Below are 19,035 nucleotides of genomic sequence, written 5' to 3'. Positions count from 1 at the left end.
ATTTCACATTCTAATAAAACTTACATTTTTATCATGGGTGATAGAAATTTGTTATATATACACATATATGTATATGTATATACATATAAACAAAAATATTTGAGAGCTGGTAGTAATATTTTTGTATTTTATTTTATTAATTTTATACAAAAGTACTGTTTTCATCATTTCCTCCCCACCATCTCCCCCTCTAGGACACACACACAAAGTTGGATGGATTGCTATTTACATAATAACTTAAATTCTAGTTGTGTTGAAGATTCTGTTACTTATGACTCAAAAAAGCTAATTTCCCTATCTCTAAAATTATGTTAAAAACTTACCAAATGAAATGTTCTATGCAAAGTGCTTAACAATGGACCTCACACTTCAGAAAAGGTCTAATCACTGGAAGAATTATATGCCAGTCCATGGTGTGTCTGAGTGCAGATGATGATGATGATGATGATGATGATGATGATGATGATGATGTTGCTGCCGCTGCCACTGCTGCTGCTGCTGCTGCTGCTGATGGTGATGATGATGATGATGATGATGATGATGATGATGAAGCTGGTGATTTTTTTGATGATGATAATTTTGATAATAATTCTGATAATCATGAAGATAATGACCATCATGATCTAACAATTCGAGGCTCACCTTCTGAGAACATCTCTGAATTATCTGAGGATTTCAAAGCCCTGTTTATTCAGCAACATTTCCTGCTGCTGGAAACAGTACCGGACCCTCCCTGCTGTTGGAGACACTGGCTCTCCAATCCCTGTTGGTGGTGAAAGTGGCTTTATCAGAAGGGTCAGGTTTCTCTCCCTGGCAACAGAACATTAAGAACTCTGTGTTTGTATCTCTACAGCCATGTGCTCCTTGTTCAACCTCTGAGCTGTCTGCTTTGTAATTTCAGATTCCCGGGCTGTATCAATTCCATTTACCTTTATGCTTGTGTGATCACCATGCACTGACTTTCAAAGGGATAAAAAGTATCTGGCAAAAGTGGTATCGATGAGTATCTCAGGTAAATTCTGTGAAATAATTAGTGGTGATCTTTCAAAAACTATTAAACTACACCTACTCGATGAAGTTGTAAGGAGGCTGGAGATACTAACAAAACAAATAAGTACTCATGTTAACTATTTGAAACTTTGAGCTCAGAGACTGGAAATACTTCCCTTATGAACTCATTCAAGCATAAAATATAAGATTGTCTTCAGTTAGGAATACCAAGATATTACTTTTGCTTCAGTTAAGAATAGCAAAATATTACTTTTGCAAACAGTATTGTCAGAGCTACTGAACTAAGTATGAAACTTGAAGGAATTACAGATAAATACAGTTTGAGAAATCCGTTCATGTGATGGGAGTTCCGAAGAAAAGACCAATAAAGTGGTTCCAGTGGCTCTGCCACATAACTGCACATCCTGAGTAACTGAGGCAGAGGAGAAGACTGCCAGACGGCATCCTCCAAAGACTATGGAGAATCATGAAACAGACACACTGCAGTCTAAGCAATCAAGTTATTGGATGACATTTACTATAACAGTAAAGAATATGTAACATACAGCATAAAATATAGCAAGTGAAACTATTTGTAACAAATATGATAAAATAGAAGAACAGAAGGAATGTCATATAATAAGGTTTTCTAAACTATGGGTAAGTGTGAGGTAGAAGGAAACCCTCAAATAAAATGAGTTGGAACCTGAGAAGTTCTTACTCATGGCTCAAATTCATACTCTAAAAATATCACTTTGGGTTTCTCTATTGGTTGATGGTGGCACGTTCAATATCATTTAAAGGAATTCTCATTTCTGGACAAAACCAGAAGATTCAAACAAATTCTGTTAAATGTTGTAAGTGGTTTCCAAAACTAGTTTTCAGTGGAATAATATAGAAAGTGAAGGATGTAGCCCAATGGAGTTCTGGAGACTCATGTCTCCAGTTACTAAGAAAATCATGGGCAGAAAGATAGCTTGGCCGATCCAGATGCTGACTCAATCATCATCCTCCAGTTTTTGGTTCTGTAGAACACTATGACCTTCGATGGTACTGGATTCAGAAGTTGTTCCATTGCTCACTGCTAAATGAAACATAAGATTGTTAGATTTTAGAGTCACATCAATTCAAATAAAATGAGTTTTTCTGTGTATTTCCTCAAATCAATGAGACAAATACCATCAAGCCAAGAAAATCACCTGTGAATCTCATCTCAACTCTACACAGTAAATTACCTGTGTTCACACTCTACCTGATTTTGAATGGCTGTAACTGTTGATTGTGGTAAATTTTAGCCTCTTGATCATTCTTCACATATCTATTGTAGTGATTCTCTGTCATTTAATTATTTACACCAATGCTAAATAAGTATTTGATAAGATTGATCTCTGTTATGAAATCAAGCCAAGAATATTGTTTATGCACAAGGATAGCAGAGTTCATAGACAGTAGTCCTAAGGGATTTATCTTCCAGAATGTTTGATGAATTTTAAATCAAGTTATTGTAAATGATGTTTTCAAAACTAAACTAGCTTAACATGCACATATCCACTTTTCTCACTAAATAGCCAAGAATAGTTAGGTTTAACTAGTTCAGGAAACACTACCATGAACTTTCATATTCATGGTTCAGTAAAGGTTAACTCATTTCAATGTTTCCTGATCTATAAAAGGTCAAGCATGGGTTGAAGCACTAAGGATAGAAAAATGAGAAATGGAAAAATCTCACATCTCCTGTACCTTTAATGGGCTATGAGTGCACAGGACTGCCTTAGTAGTCACTGGTCTTCACTTTCTTCCCCATTGTGTGGTCTCAACTTTCTGGCATTGAGAGCAAGTCACACCTGGCAACCTCTGGGGTCAAGAAGGGATCAAGGGGTACGTTTACATGATGTTACGATCCTTGCCTACACTCAGGGCATTATCTCTCCCCTTGATGTCTGGTGCCAATGCTCCAGAGTCTACTGAGTGGTGAACTCAGAACAAGGCTCAGTTAAAATAAACCAATAGTATTTGCCCTAGAGCTATTGCTTATAGACAGCTCCATGGCAAGTTCAATGTGGTAGACTCTTCATGAGTAGCTTAGGCTAATTCTTGATTATCTGACACAGGATTAGGTTGGCAATGTCTGATAAATGTGAAAGTACTTATTTTTTGGTAGAGATGAAAACAATTTCATGTCTGTACTTGGCAATGTCCAACTCTCTGTGAACCTATTACAGGTCATTGGTGGACTATCCACTGTGTTATAATTGAAGGATATATTTGTAAATCACTTTTCCCACTATTGCTACTTGTTTTGTTTTTCCTCACATGGTGTGGTCAGAGGTGAAATCAGTGGAGTCCTTTGCAATGGCAAACTAAAGCACACCTAATATATGGGGAAGTTAACTTCTAACAGAAGGCTCTTCAACTGTGTCTTTGTGAAAAATCCTTTAGCTTGTCAGACTTTTATCTACCAGGCCTCTTATCCTTAGGTCATTGTGTGAAAGAAACTATCATCAGTTTATCTCAGGGAAGGAAAGTACTTATGCATCTCTAGAGAGATGCTGAGTGGGGAGGATGCTAAACTTTCTTTACCTTTAAGACAGATGCAACAACAAGGACAGATTCTTCAGTCAAGTTGACTTCCTCCCCATTATCAAGCTTTTCTTTAAGGGTTTGGAAGGATTTGTTGGCCATTGTTCTGAAGATCTTCTCCGTATGTAGTCCCTTTTCCTCAATAATAGAGAGCATATCCTGTGTGAGGTAAAGAAAAGCTTCTGTTATTATAGATCCATGCTTTTGAAGCACCAGTGTGTCTCTTACTGAGAACCAGAGCAAGGGCAGGCACGGGTGCAGAGCTACACCTGGGAGGAAGGAAGATTTTGAATTTTTTCTTTCATTTTTTGTTTCTTTTTATAGCTTCTAGATATATCTTCTCCCCTAATTACTTTTCCTAATTTGAAACACTGGAATTTGTTGGAATCAGTTATTCCTCGGCACTGACTCACACTTCTGTCCCCAAGTGTTTTGGTGAATGGTCCCCTCTTACTCTTGCCTTCTCTTCTATGAACATCTTTCCCACGCCTGTCTTTCTCAGTTACTATTGGTATATTTCCCTTCCAGTGTCCCAGCCGTTATTATTACTTCCTGTCTGTCCTGGGCCCTGTAATGAGTTTTGAAATCTGTGTTTTTAAGAAAGCTTTATCTCATTATACTTCCTTTGACAGAGATTTTCATTTCCTTTGTCTGCGACTTTTCTTTTCAGCTATTAATGTCATAAGGTGCTGTCACAGCCAAGGACCCAAGGGAATATCAATTTGTCTTCCATGTTTTCAGTATGTAAAAATGACTACCATACATAACCTTTACTGAATATTTTCTCTATTTTCAAATTTGGGATGATCATAATCATGGTTACCAGAAAATTTTGTAAAATACACAAGGCATGGACAGTAATTATCGTGTCTCTGACACAACAAACTTGTTCATATGCAGCATAAATTCCTGAAACTGAGTATAGAGCTAAAATGGATGCCGCATACTTAATGTTTATTTTCAATGGCAATTTACTAACATTTAAAATAGCTCGTGTCATATTGGGTGGCTTGTAAATACATTCTACTAGAATGAAAGGGTTAATACATACCACAGAACAATGCTTATACATAATTCCTTTACAATACAAAAGAAAACACCCTAGATATTTTGAATTATAAAATGGAATAATCTCAGTGGCAATGATACTAAGGAAGAATCCAGAGTAAAACAGAGTCATGAAAGAAGCTGGAAGAGTTGAGGTTTGGGGACTCAGAGGGTCTCACCCATAGACCTGTTTCCTCCAATAAGCTGGTGGGTTTGGGTCTTTGTGGAAAATAGTGGAAGACGTAGAAACACTGTAGGTTTTTGTTTTGTTTTGTTTTGTTTTGTTTTTTCAGTTTTCTTGAATTACATGGCTCTAACTTCAGCAGGATGGATTTCTTTGAGGCAGTATTTTAAAAGGATCTCACTCTCATGGACAGGTTATCTAAACATTCATTAGTCTTACAATTCACTGAAAACAGAGGTTCCCAGAAATTATGTTGAACAGGAGAGCTGTAGACACCCAGAGTGAAACTCACCAGTACTGGAGTAGGCAGACTGCCATCCTCACACACACTCAGGAGAGACATCCCAAAGAGGTGTCTCTTGATGGGTGGTGATGGGTGTCAGGATTTACAATGAGTTGTTCCTCACTTGTTGGTGATTGGGTGTCAATTTCCAACGAGGAGTTCCTTGTTTGGTGCTGGTGGGTTATCAGAATTTCCAGTGGGGTGTTCCTCATATGTCTTGGCTGATATCAGAGCCCCATGTAATCATTGGATTTATTAAAGACATTTTGACATGTTCCTCAGAATATAAAAAAGGGAAATCACTGTATGTTATAATTGGACTCACTTAACCCTTCCATAGCTTTTCATTTTATAGCTTACATACCTTCTGCATCACCATAATACATAGACAAGAACCAATAATATAACATTTATAATAATAAGACTGCATCCCGAGGGACGATATCTAGTTGTATATGGCCCATACTTGTAGGTATAATCAGTAGTTTCTGGTGTTTGTCTTGAAAGCTATGCATATAGATAATATTGATCAGCAATCAGAATCAAGCAGTGATGTAGTATACAGTCTGAGTACTCCTGTGTAAACTCTTGGTGGGACAGTCATGGGCAATAATCGGGACTATCGGGGGTACAGTCCCTCAATAGCCCTCTTCCAGGGTCCAGGAAGAATCTACAAATAGCTGATAATCTAATCGTTGACAATATTAAAGGAATCTATACACATAAAACTCTTTAGTCCATATGCTTCATTTTTCTGAGTTAGTTCTCTCTCTACATAGCTTCTTTTCTGTTCTTATACTTAGCTCCTCTCTGTTCCTTCTCTTCCTGTCCTGTCATTGTCCTAGTTCCTACTAAGGTCTTTCCATCTCAACCTCATCTTCTTCTCTGTTCGTTCCTCTGTCCATCTTTCTCACTTCCTCTCCTGCCCTCAAGACCGGACTCAATCCACCTACACTCTGCAAAAACTCTGCTTTGTTGCTATCTCCTCAGGCCATGTCACTTTGCTAGGAATCTTGCCTCAATTGCTTCCCCCCCACCTGGTATACAAAAAACCCCTTTGTCCTGAGTCTGGAATGCCACTTGGCCTGTGAGAGGAAGGGGGGGTGGTGGTCTGAGCTTCATTTGCACAAGAAATAAAGCTATGCACCTAGCCTGTCTCCAAGGTGGTATCTCTGGAAGGGTGTTTATCTTAATTCAGGAGACCATTTGCCATTACAGCCTAGGATGCTTGAGAAGAAATTTAGGAAAAATACACTGTTGAAAGTCCTTGGGAAGTTATGAGTGCATATGAAATTAATATCAGAAGACAGCTGATATATTAAAAGTCAAATAACACCAAATATTCCTTGAGATTTGGCTTAATCCTCTCAAAGGCCCTTAGCTTCTTCCAGATATTAGCTTTTCCATAGTCAGCTGAATTCCTACTACATTCCTGTGGCTTGCAACAGGGAAACTATAATTTAAGAGCAGTATCTGCACTTTATCTCATAACCTGCCTGAAGGAAAGAGGCAGGGATGAAGGGTTCACCCCGTGGTCGGGTGTGTTTGCATATACCTGGTGGATACTTCCGCCTAGCCAGTTCCAGGTCAAGATAGCCATTTCCGGGTCAAGGTGTCTCGCGTGACCAGGATCCGTGACGTGACGTTGCATAGCTACATAGGTGCACAACGCAGCCATGTGATCTACGCACATGCGTGGAGTAGTGACGTGACCTGTGCACGCCCAGCCTTTAAAATCCAGCACCATATTCCCAGTTCCTTCTTCTCCATACAAATGTCTCTCCCATAGGCCTGCACACTCTCTGTCCCTTTATCTTTAATAAAACTCTTATTAGCAGATTCTGTCATGTTTTGTGACATTTTCTTGCAGGGTAAGAGCACAACACAGCCACTGCCTGACTGTATTTCTCTGACAGTCTTTAGCTTTTCTCCCTTGAACTATGAAATCAAATCCGACAGCATAGCATAATTTTCCCCTATGGGTATATATGCTATATGAAGACTTCCAAAAGAACATGCATGGTGGTGCACACCTTTAATCCCAGGTCTCAGGAGGTAGAGCCAAAAGGATCTCTGTGAGTTTGTGACCACCCTGCTCTACAAAGCTAGTTCCAAGACAGTCAGGGCTGTTAAAGAGAGAAACCTGGCTGGCAAAATTGAATGGCTATTCTGAGTATTATAAAAATCAGTCAGGAGTCAAGATATCAAGGTAAGTGACATTTCTCCACACATTCTTAACTAATGGTATACATGGCACTTCTAGAATTTACTTCTTACATAAATTCAGGACCACTGTGAAGAAGGAATAACAATTCACAGGCAGTGAAAACAGAAAAACACCTATAATGTATAGGTGAAGTTTCACTTCCAAATGGTTTTAGTATACTCCCAATCGCTGTGCTCTGGGATGTCTTTCTGTATGCTGTGAATATGTGTTGCTCTGATTGGTTGATAAATAAAGCTGTTTGGCCAATGATGAGGCAGAATAAGGTGAAGCAGTACATTTGAACTGGAGAGAGAGGAGGAGAAAAGGAGAGTGGGGAAGACACTGTGAGCCACCACCAGGAGAAGCGAGATGTGAAAGTAATGGTAAGCCACAATGGTACATGCCAATGTATAGGTCATTAGAAATGGGCTGAGTTAAGCTGTAAGAGCTAGCTAGCTAGCGAGAAGCCCGAACCATTAGGCCATACAGTTTGTAAATAATATAAGCCTCTGTGTGTTTGCTTGGGACATGGGTGGGAGAGATTCATCCAGGCTGTGGGGCCAGGCAGGACTAGAGAAGCTTCCAGTTACACATCTGTTTGTTGTAAATGATGTTTTTGGGTGCTAAATGTGTCTAACTCATAGGTTAAGGTAATAGATCATCTATACTTACCTATAGTTCCCTTACTGTGGAGAGGAGCAGTTGGACTTCTGGGCACTACATCATTGCCTGTGGGGCTTGTCCTCCCACTGGGACAGGGGTTGTCTTCTTGTTCTTCTTCCTCTGTCTCAACACTGTTGGTGGTTGGAGTGTTCAGGGAATTGAAAGCCTTCTCCCCATCAGGGCAAAGCAATGAGCTCTCATAATGAGCTCTCATAAATGAGCTCTTCTCCAAATATTTTTGGATAATTCTCAATAAGGAATTTGACGAGAGAAACCTGTGACAAAACAAGGCAAACACAAAGGGTCTCTGTCATTTTGCATGGCTGTAAATCACATTTGATATATGAGCCTTGAGGCTAAAAGTATGTAGTTCAAAATTCAGAGAAAAGGTCAGCTTCTATAAAATATGGGGGGGGGGGTCCTGTTAGAAATATGAAAGAAGGTTTTTGAGGTCAGATAATAAAATGTGATCATCACAGTGCAATACTACATAAGAGGATGATTTCTAATGCTCCCAATGTGATGGCCATTATATACTGTTAACTTGAAAAACTTTTGTTCCAATTGGAACAGACAAGGATGCTTACAGAAAGGTACAGTTAAGGAGGGAAGACTAACCCTCAATGTGGGCTCCATCCTATTGAAAGTTCCTACTGGGTGACTAAAAATGAAGAGACAGGCAAAGCCAACTGAGCAAGAGCGTTCATGTGTCTCTGATTGCTCAGTGCAGAAGCAATGTTAACAGCTCAACAAACAGGTTCATTATTATAAGTAACTTTGTAACTCTGTAGCCTTGGTCCTGGGTTTCAGCACCAAAATATAAGTAACTCAGGTGCAATTCTGGGGGTTTGCTTGGGGCTGCTAGGACAGCTGAAGGCTGGAGCTGCAAAGAGACAGCTCAGCCCTCGAGGCCAAGGTATGCCAGATACCTTGAAGTGCTTAGTACAGCTCTGGCCTGGAGGAGTCCCAGACACCTTGAGCTGCTTAGGAGCCCAGGGCCAGGGTGCTACTTTCCTGTCTGTGATTGTTTGGTTCCAAAGGTCAGTTAGCCAGGGGCAGAGATGGCTGTGGTCTGAGCCTAACTGTGTTTCCTTCACTGGCCTTTCTTAGCTTTCTGACACTAATTCCAAGGCCAGGGTACATTTCTTTCACTGACTCTGATTCTAGGGACCAGGAATGTTTATTTGGTACTGATTTCAGAGTCAAGGCATGTTTCCTTGGTTCTGGGTTTGGGAATAAAGTGTTCATTTATCTGGCTCAGGTCCCAAACCCAGGCTGTGCTTTTTTCCCTGGTCCTGAGCTCCAGGGTCAGGGTGCTACTTTCCTGCTCTGTGATTGGTTGGTTTCACAGGTCAGTTATCCAGGAGCAGAGATGACTCTGATCTGAGTCTAACTGTATTTCTTTCTGCCCTGATCTGATCCATCTTTCCCTAGTTCTGGGCTCCAGGGTCAGGGTGGGTTTCTTTAGGCAGCCCCCTTTTCCCTACAATTATATTGGGAAATATTTGGAGTAAGGCCTATTTGCAGTGAAGTGGGTAATTGTGGATCTGCAATGACAGGTTGTTTGGAACCCTAGCTTTCTCTTCTGTTTGTTGATTCTACACAATATGAGGAAAGCTGTCCTGAGTCAGGTCTTCCTGTGATGTACTTCTTAGGGGCCCAAGAGCAATCAATAGTTAATCAGAAACCCAAATACTGAGAGTCATAAATTGTGATATTTTATTATAGTATTTGAAATGTGTTTGCCATAGTAAAGTGTCTCTAATCCAACCATAATCAGCAACAAGAGGCCAAGGATATATTTAATCACACTAACCTTTCCTCAGAACAACATATCTGATAAAACAATCCATATCGTTTTTGTTTAGTTGGGAAACCACCTTGAAAACAAGTAGAAATTCACACATTCCTCAGTGATGACATCAAGGGTTCAGTCTTGATTTTCTAACCCACACCTGCGTTTTCTTATCATTTCACAATGTTAGCTCTCAGTGGGTTAGTCAACATTCTAAATCGCAATTGACAAAGGACTGAGTTACTGAGCTCAAATAGCCATTTAAATTTTACTTACTCAAAATCCACAAATGATTCTTCCTCTCCAGATGAATGAAAATCAAGGGTGCACTCATTTCAAAAACAAAAACAAAATAAAATAAAATAAAATAAACCCCAGAGTCTCGGAATAATCCTGTGTTCCTGTCTCATTGTGAAGACTTGTTTACTCTAGGCATAAAACATATGTCTCATTACCTTTTTGGTGATATCTGCCAATCTTGAGTTGCCAGAGCTAGGCAGGCATAGAATACACAGGGCTATGCAAATGGCTAAATTAGAAGATGTCATGCGGTTGAATCTAGAGTTTCTCTCAATTTTATATAATATCCCGAAAAGTGGTTTCAAAAGAATGATATTTGCTTGGGGTAGTTGCTCTAAAAGACTGAACACAGAGACAAGTTATTTTAAAACAATAAATTTTACTCATGAAATTGTAAATATGAAGAAAGGGAACGAGTAATTGTATCTTATTCATGGTCCCCTGAGAATTAAATTGAAGGAGGAATGTGTCCTATAAATTATGCTTGAAATATCTCCCCAAAGTCAGAAAAAAAGAACAAATTTAATTGATACACACACACACACACACACACACACACACACACGTTACATAAATGCTGAGACTAAAAGCATGGGCCACTGTGACTCCCCAAGTCATACTTCTTCTTTCACAATGTCTTCTGTGTTGTGAACAATTGAAACCTTTCGTTGTCAGTCAATATGTTTAGTAAATGATTCTGTGGTATAGGATCTAATGTGTCTAAGCAAACATTATTCCTCTTTTTGTTGGTGTTGCTCAGGAAATTAGTGAATCATTACCTCTTCACTGCAGCTACTTTCTTCTCTTCATACACTTGGTCGAGGACACCAAGCCATTCCTCATATAGTCTAGATGTCAGCACACTTCCTGGTATATTTTTTAGAAACTCCTTACATACATAGAAAAAAATATTTTTGTGGAAAATATACATCACAGAAATTGCTCAGAATACTTTCAACTGTAAAATTCACTTAGTTCCAACTTCATTCTTAGCTCCCAACCTATACCCTAGTTGGAGCCTAGTCTGACATGTAGACCCACTATGTTTTGTCCATCAAAACTAGAAACCTAAGAGCAGATTTTTGGTAGAGCACACTGGCACACATTTAAGAGATCAATACCTCATCTCAACTCTTATGTTCAAATGACAAACATATGCATTACGGTAATTTCTTCATGATCAAGGACTTTTTGCTTCTCACTCTAATGGTTCTGAAACAAGTGATCTAACTGCATGGATGCATGTGCTCATAAGCAAAGGCTGGGTGAGCCTGGACTTTCTTTCATGTGCTGAGTTCTCCAAGAGAAAATGCTTAAGTAACATTGTTGTAGAATATTATTTTAAGGTGTGTTACTTTTGTTTATGTTGCATTTGTTTAACTCTGTGAAACTGTGTTTGTGCCTGTCTAAAACACCTGATGGCCTAATAAAGAGCTGAATGGCCAGGAGGGAGACAGGAGAGAAAAATAGGTGAGGCTGGCATGCAGTAAGAATACATAGAAGGAGAAATCTGGAAAGGGGTGTAGATGAAATTCTAAACAGTCTTAGTAAATAAGAAATGCAGAGCCAAATACAGAGATAAATAGCCAAAGATATCAGAGAGTCACAACTACTTTATCTTACCACCTTGCCAATGTTGCTTCCCCTGAGAGAGAGCCCTTCTTCCAGTGTGACCTGTCTTTTTATTGCCTTTCTATTCTGCCTTCTCATTGGCTCTAAACCCAACCACATGATGTCCTCATCACTGCCTGTCTATATAGACCTCCAGGTCTTTATGGTTGGTACTGGGATTAAAGGCTCTTCTCACCATGCTTGGCTGTGTCCTTGACCACACAGTGACTCTGTCTGTGGGGATTAAGGGCATGGGCTACCACCACCAGACTTCTGCTTAACGGCTTGCTTTTACCTCTGATCTCCAGGCAACTTTATTTATTAACATACAAATAAAATCACATTTCAGCACAAATAAAATATCACCACAAAGGGGAATATCAAGGAGCCAGAGAAGGATGAGGCCTCCAGGGCCTAGCCACCCAGCTACATAGCGAGCCAGGCAGTAAGAATGAAAGTAAGATATACAGAAGAAAAGAAAAGGCCCAGAGGGAAAAAGGTAGATGGGATAATTTAAAGGTAAGAAAAGCTGGCAAGAAATAAGCCAAGCTAAGGCTGAGCATCTGTAATTAAGACTAAGCCTCGTGTATGGTTTGAGAACTTAGTGCCCCCCCCAAAAGAGCAAAAACAACAATATAACATCCTCTAAGTGGCAGAGGAAATGGAATGTATGCCTTTGTATAGTGATTGTCAAATAAATATCACAAGACTGAGCAACAATATGGTTGCTTAAACAATATTCCTGAACAAAAATATCATCCTAAAATAGCACTAACTTGGGATGGGGAAATCTCATGAAGCCAGACTTCTAGATATAGAACTACAAACACATTAATACTACTGAGAGTGGAAAAATAAGTCTTCCTCAAAGATGAACCCCCTAATTGGTAACCCAATACCAATTGGTGGCTAAGAAATAGTGCATATACTGCTAACCATAAGTGGACTCATCAGGTAGTTTTAACATTTTTATGGATTTATATATACATATGTATGTAATAACAAAAATTAAAGAAAATGGACCCTGTATTTGAGAGGAAGTGGGAAGTTGATGGGAAACATGAGAGCAAGGAAAAGGAAGGAATGAAATGATGTAATTTAAGTTGAATTTTAATAGTAACATAAAAGTATCATTTTATGGGGCTGAAGAGATGGCTCAGTGATTAAGAATGCCAGCTTCAAAGCCATGAGGACCTGCATTTGGATCTCAACATTGCATGAGAGGGAGACAGGAAAATCATGGGATCTTACTGGCTATGTGTAGCCAAAGTGTATATGGAGGAGATGCAAGCTCTACTAAGGAAGAAAAACTCGCCTCTCAGAAAAAACTTAAGGAGTGACAGAGAATGATGAAAACTGGTAACAAAACACATCTGACTAGGCATGTACACAGGTGACACTCATATGCCTGTATAAAATGACCCTCCATACCCTATTATTATTTTGAAACCTGTTTTGCATGAGAACAGAGGAATAAAATAAAAGATACTTAGTCACATTACCCTTCACTGTGACAGGTTTATGCTTGAACCCTTCTGTTGTGAGCATCAGAGGAACCTTTGGCTTATCAGATTTCTATCAGTCCTGTCTACTGTCCTTCAAGAGTACACATGATGCAGGAAACTACTCGCACCGATTGGGAGGAATCCTGAGTGTAGAGGATGCGAGGACGCGCCCTACCTTTAAGATAGATGCCACAACAGGGACACTTTCGTTGTTCAAGTTCACTTCTGTCCCGGAATCCAGCCTTTCTTTTAGGGATAGGAATGCTCTTATTTTGCCAGGTGTGCTGAAGATGCCTTCAGTGATTGGCCCTCTTACACCAATAAAGGATAGTATGTCCTGAGAAAAGAAAGAGAAACACCTGTCACTCCACTGGCAGCACAGAGCAGGTGTTCCTTCTTCTTGAGAACCAGGCTAATGGTGTGCGCAGGTGCAATGCCAGAGCTGGCGTAGACGAAGAGGACCTTGACCTGGTTTTGTTGCTTCTATCTCCTGTTGTACCCACCCCACCCTAATGTTAACCCTGAGACCTCAGGCAATGTTTATTTTTAATCAGATTTCCCACTACAGTAAAGTGATTTAATCCAACTTTTCCAATACACAGTTTGTGGTGAATAGCCCTCTCTTACCTTCCTATTCTTAAGCCAATGATTTGATGCACACTTGTTTCTCCACTTGATGATAGAATCGAAGCGGGGAGGTATTTAGGAGAAGCAGGATTTTGTCCTCAAGGCAGCCAGAGAAGAACCATATGAAACCTACCAGAATTGCTGTGGGTAGATTGCCATCCTCACAAATGGCAGTCAGATCTTTTCCGAAGAGTTTTCCTGTCTTCACAACTGGCGGGGCTGTGCACACTTGGTCCTCATGGGGCACAGAGCCCTTGTGGAACAACCAGGATATGAAAGGCCGTCTTCTCTTAACTGTTGGCTCCTCTGTATCTAAAGAGGAGATGAGATCATTACATGGAGTAGTTTCATTTATGTAACCTTTGTCGCAGATTTCCAGTTTATAATGTACCTGGTGTAACGCATACAAAGAGGTTATCATTTCTGATATAAAATTCCCCACATTCTTAAGTTGGTTACTCATCCTGTCGTGTGTGTGTGTGTGTGTGTGTGTGTGTGTGTGTGTGTGTGTGTGTGTTCTTCTCTAGACTCTACACTGTTGTTAGTCTCAGAGACTTGATCTGAGTGTTCTTTGGTGGGAATTCTCACAACACAATGCTTTCTAGCCCCCATTACATCATGAGGTACTTGATAGCCAGTTGAACAAGCTTCCTGAGTTATACACCATCAGAGGCCTCAGCGGTCATTTCCTTTCTCACAGCCTCCCTCATTGGTATTCAGATCAAGCTGTGTTCTTGTCCTCCAGCGTCATAGTGTCCCATTCTTAGCTGTCTTGCTGAGCTTTTTGAAGAACCACTGTCAGATTTCTTTCCTCAGCAGCAGATGCCCTCATGAGGAAGTGTGCATGACTACGTTTGTCAGGCAGACTCTGGGCCCATGCCCCCATGTGTTAGTTCAAAGCTGAGATCAAAGTCTCTTTTCCTCTCCTGAGATTGCTTTTAGAATATTGGACCATAGTGAAATCTTAAAAAGTTACTACAAACAAATTAACAGTAAACAAAGGAGTCACAGAACAAAGCACAAAATATACAGTCTTTCTCAGCATACAATATACTGGTTGGCTTTCCAATACCAAATAGTCAGGCCTTAAAACACAAGTAATATCATTCAGATTGAGTAAGATGTGTGAGTGAGTGAGTGAGTGAGCATGTGTGTGTGTGTGTGTGTGTGTGTGTGTGTGTATGTTCATGTACACATGTGCTTATACATGTATATATGTAATAATTTTTTAAAAGACAAAAATTTGAAAGCAGTCTCAGTGGTATAAGGGAGATTTTGGAGAAAGGAGAGGAAAGGGGAAAATAATGAAAGTATAGTATAATTTGAAAAAATATTTAAATAAATTCAAAGTCTCCAGTATGTAAATATTAGGTCCATTTCCAGTTCAGACTCAGATCTAAAGACACACATAAAACATAGTTGTTTTGTGAACTGAAATGAGATTAGAGACTGGGCTCCAATCCTAAGGCCATTTCTACCCAAGTCCAGAACAGATGATCTCCCCTTCTGTACATGTAACTTTTCTGTATAACTTTCATTACAGGTTTGTCTAAGTGTAGTGATTAGGACATTATTTGCTGTGATCTTGAAACCACACAATGGTGAACATATGGGGACCCAGGTCTTAGAAATCATATTATAATGGGACCAAAGTTGTCTGCACACATGGTTATGTGTAGGCAGTATCTTGGCATACTTATGGTGACAATCTGCCTGGAAGAATAAAATGTTCTCCCTATGGACAAGCGAGTCTTGCAGCACTTAGAATTCTCTCAAGTCTGGCCTGGGGCATGTTGCTTGGTTTTTTATTTTGTTCCTTATTGTGCCCCTTTCCAAACAAGAAATGACACTATGCATTGATATTGTATGCAGACCAGAAACTGGAATTGAGAAAGGCCACTTGAAGGAAGGTCAGGGACTCACTGCTCTGCTTCTGGCTTCCTGCTGGGTCTGTGGGCTTTAGGATGAATCGCCCCTGTAGATCTGGTTGTTCCACATACAGCCCAGGCAGGGCAGGAAAAGCTGTGCACTTCCTTGATTTCCGTCGTCGTTGACTGACGTTACTTTGAATGTTTCTCATTATGATGTCATAGGGATGCTCATGCTCTATGAGAAGAAAATAGGAATGTGAGTTGAAACTGAGGGCAATGAATGTGAGCAAACCTGCCGATGTGCTTTAGCATGCACTGTTATATTGGATTTCTCCTTGTGCTTCTCGACCAAGTAGACTGTACACGCTGAGCATCAGGAGCCTCCCTGGGATGCTCTGATGAGGTAAGGATGTGTAAGCCAAGAACTCTAAAAACAGAAAACTTTCCACTTGTCACTTTGTTTGAAGAACATAGGCCATCAGCGCACTGTGTGGGGGACTTTTGCTGTGCTCCCTGTGACAGTTTTAAGGCCTGCTGGTTTCTGCCTTGAAAACACAGAAGCCTCCTGCACACAGCAGTTGTTTACGGCTCGAGGGGGCACGAACCTGGGATATGGGGCCTTAACATGAGGTGGATTAAAGTCTCATGAAGCAGCCAACTTTATTGAGAGCATTAGACAATTGGTACTCTGAGGGTGAAGAAGAGTCTCCTGAGCAAAGTGCACAATCACAAGGACAAGCTGCCCGTGGCAAAAATACTTTCCATAGAGGCTGCCGAGTAACAGCAGCTGACGTGAAAGTGAACTCACTCCTATCTGCTACACCTGGGAAGAGCACAAAATCACAAAACATTTCCGTGTTTTTGATGAAACGGAAGTCACAAGACCGTTGTCTTGGTCTTGTGGAGTTTTCTCACAAGCACTCAGAATTTCCCTCTCATGACTCCATTCTTGGAATGTGTTCTGACAGTGACTGTGGGCTGGAAATACATCTACGAAATTGGAATTAATGTAGAGATGTTTTCTTTGCTCTCCCACGTTTTACATTTTTCTTCTCTAAAGGAACCTTAAAGAGTCTGTGCTGTGGTGTGGATATGATTTTCTGAGAAGGATGGAATCTTGCCCCTGTCCATTTCTGATGGATCACCAGTATAATTAAGCTCTTGCTTTGCCTTTCCTTCTGACACAGATACAGGGTCATTGCTACAATCAGATCAAGAGTTACAGTAACATTTAAATTAGTAGACTCTAGAAGCTTACAAGGGATCAATATGGAACAATCTAGTATGAGTATACTTACTTGAGTATGGCCTGTGGGTTGAAATACACATTCAAAATGAATGCTGAGAAATCAACAAGACTGTTCAGTTCTTGGGATTTCTGAAGCATCCATGATGTGCAAAGCTCTTCCAAACCTTAGAATTAAAATATTACCAAGTTGACACCTTTCAGTAATTAAATATATTTTGTAATAAGCCCCCACATTTGTCTTATCATTGACTGAGAACTGTCATTGTATCCACCTTATAAAAAGCAAAAGGACCAGACATTTTTAGCACATGTCTGTATTCCCAGCACTCATTTGATTGTGACAGTGAGGGTCAGGAGTCCCTTACCTGCCTGGGCTCCATATCAATACCCTGTGCCATAAAGAAGAAAATATCAAATATGTGGGTGGGTTATTTCCCCCATATTGCCCAGTGTACTAACCTGGAAAATAAGTATTTATAAAAATTAGTCTAGGGCTGGAGAGATGGCTCAGAGGTTAAGAGCACTGAGTGCTCTCCCAGAGGTCCTGAGTTCAATTCCCAGCACCCACATGGTGGCTCACAACCATCTGTGTACATTCTGTGTACATTTAAAAAAAAAAAAAGGAAAAAATTAGTCTGATTTCTGTACCTTGAGTAACCAAGAATGTCCCCACAGATTGTTCTCAGAATACATGAGAAAGGTTTGAACAACAAGGCAATGTAGTCTCACCTCCAAAAGACATCCTCACTGTTACTTGTCTGAAGGTCGCTACAAGTCTTAGAACATCACCTTTTCAGTATCTTTTGAAGGTCAGCCTCAGGAGCAGACTTGGTAATCTCAGATTTTTAATTTTTTTTTCTTTTTGGTTTTTTGAGACAGGGTTTCTCTGTGTAGCTTTGCACCTTTCCTGGATCTCAGTCTCTAGACCAGGCTGGCCTTGAACTCACAAAGATCCACCTGCCTCTGCCTCCCGAGTGGGAGGGATTTTTAATTCTTATCCAAATGCTTCAGATAAATCTCCTATTACTATTATCTATGTCTCAACAATCTTGTGAAAAATTCCAGAAAAATGCAACGTAAGGAATAGCAGGTGATTCAGTCAGGAAGGCTCCCAAAGTCTGAACAGAATATCTGCCATACAATGAGGTCATAGAGAGATGTGAACTGACTATATTTACATGGATTCAGAGAAATGGCTAGATTTCACATTTTCAGTCCAAAACAGAAGCTACATAGTTTGGAGTAAATAGAATATTCTTTAAAGTTTTTAAATTTCAGTTTTAGTTACGTGTGTAAGTGTTTTTTCCTCACATATATATCTGTGCACCATGTTGCACCTGGTGCCTGAGCAGGTCAGAAGAGGAAATCATATCCCCTGAAACTCGAGTTTTGAATGGTTGTAGGTGTTGTAGATCAAAACCAGCCCTTTTGCAAGAACAAGTTAATAAGTGCTCTTAATCGCTGAGATGTGTCTCTAGCCCCTAGTATTGTCTTTAGTCTTCCATGAATGAAAATTTAAATTTTTTTTTTATTTAGAATCAAGAAATCCAAAGTCTTGTTTTGTTTGTCTTTTTAGGAAAATTATATTTCTCAGGTGGAAATGCACAGGAAAATTCCAGGTTTTTTTTCACCAGCCCATAGACTGTTGCATAAAGAGATAGTATCATGTGACTGGGTTCTATTAAATAATTGGTAATTGTGAATTAAATGAATGAAATAATGTTTAAGTTATTTTCTTTTAATGTTGGTTTAACTTTAAGACTGAATGACAAAAACATTGAGAATTCAGGGTGAAAACATTGCCTTGGTCAGCCCTCTTTAGTTTTCCCTGTTACTTACCTTGGAGTAGGCTTGGGGCTTCTTGGAGGCCACGACAGAACCACAGTTGGTAATCTTGAGCACTCTGGGGGGTAAAAAGAACCAACCATCACAGATAATCTTTCACAGTGGATTCTTTAAGAATATCTTTCCTCACCATTTCCAGCTCTCCAGCAGGAAAATTATTAGGATCAGTATTAATGATGTGTCTTGTGACTACAGGTTTGAGTCATCTGCGATGATTTCAGGAAAAAACGCTTGGGTCTTGCCTTGCCTTTCTGATGGAGCCTAGATCTATTGATCCAC

At 39.9% G+C, this 19,035-nt stretch overlaps 1 protein-coding gene across 1 annotated transcript in view; it reads right to left on the bottom strand.

The window, feature by feature from the left end:
* Nucleotides 1–1,506: 1,506 nt before the first annotated feature.
* Nucleotides 1,507–19,035, bottom strand: part of LOC102909963 (rho GTPase-activating protein 20-like) — a 34,856-nt gene continuing 17,327 nt past the window's right edge. The window contains 11 exon segments of the mRNA XM_076573867.1: nt 1,507–2,074; nt 3,571–3,729; nt 5,094–5,361; nt 7,963–8,176; nt 8,178–8,228; nt 10,204–10,390; nt 10,828–10,937; nt 13,340–13,501; nt 13,925–14,103; nt 15,715–15,897; nt 18,751–18,814. Of these exon segments, the coding sequence (XP_076429982.1) occupies nt 5,312–5,361; nt 7,963–8,176; nt 8,178–8,228; nt 10,204–10,390; nt 10,828–10,937; nt 13,340–13,501; nt 13,925–14,103; nt 15,715–15,897; nt 18,751–18,814 (1,200 nt within the window). The 3' untranslated portion in view covers nt 1,507–2,074; nt 3,571–3,729; nt 5,094–5,311.

The sequence above is a fragment of the Peromyscus maniculatus genome, chromosome 6 (genome assembly GCF_049852395.1).
Source record: "Peromyscus maniculatus bairdii isolate BWxNUB_F1_BW_parent chromosome 6, HU_Pman_BW_mat_3.1, whole genome shotgun sequence".
Lineage (NCBI taxonomy): Eukaryota > Metazoa > Chordata > Mammalia > Rodentia > Cricetidae > Peromyscus > Peromyscus maniculatus.
This window is presented reverse-complemented; position numbering and strand designations above follow the sequence as displayed.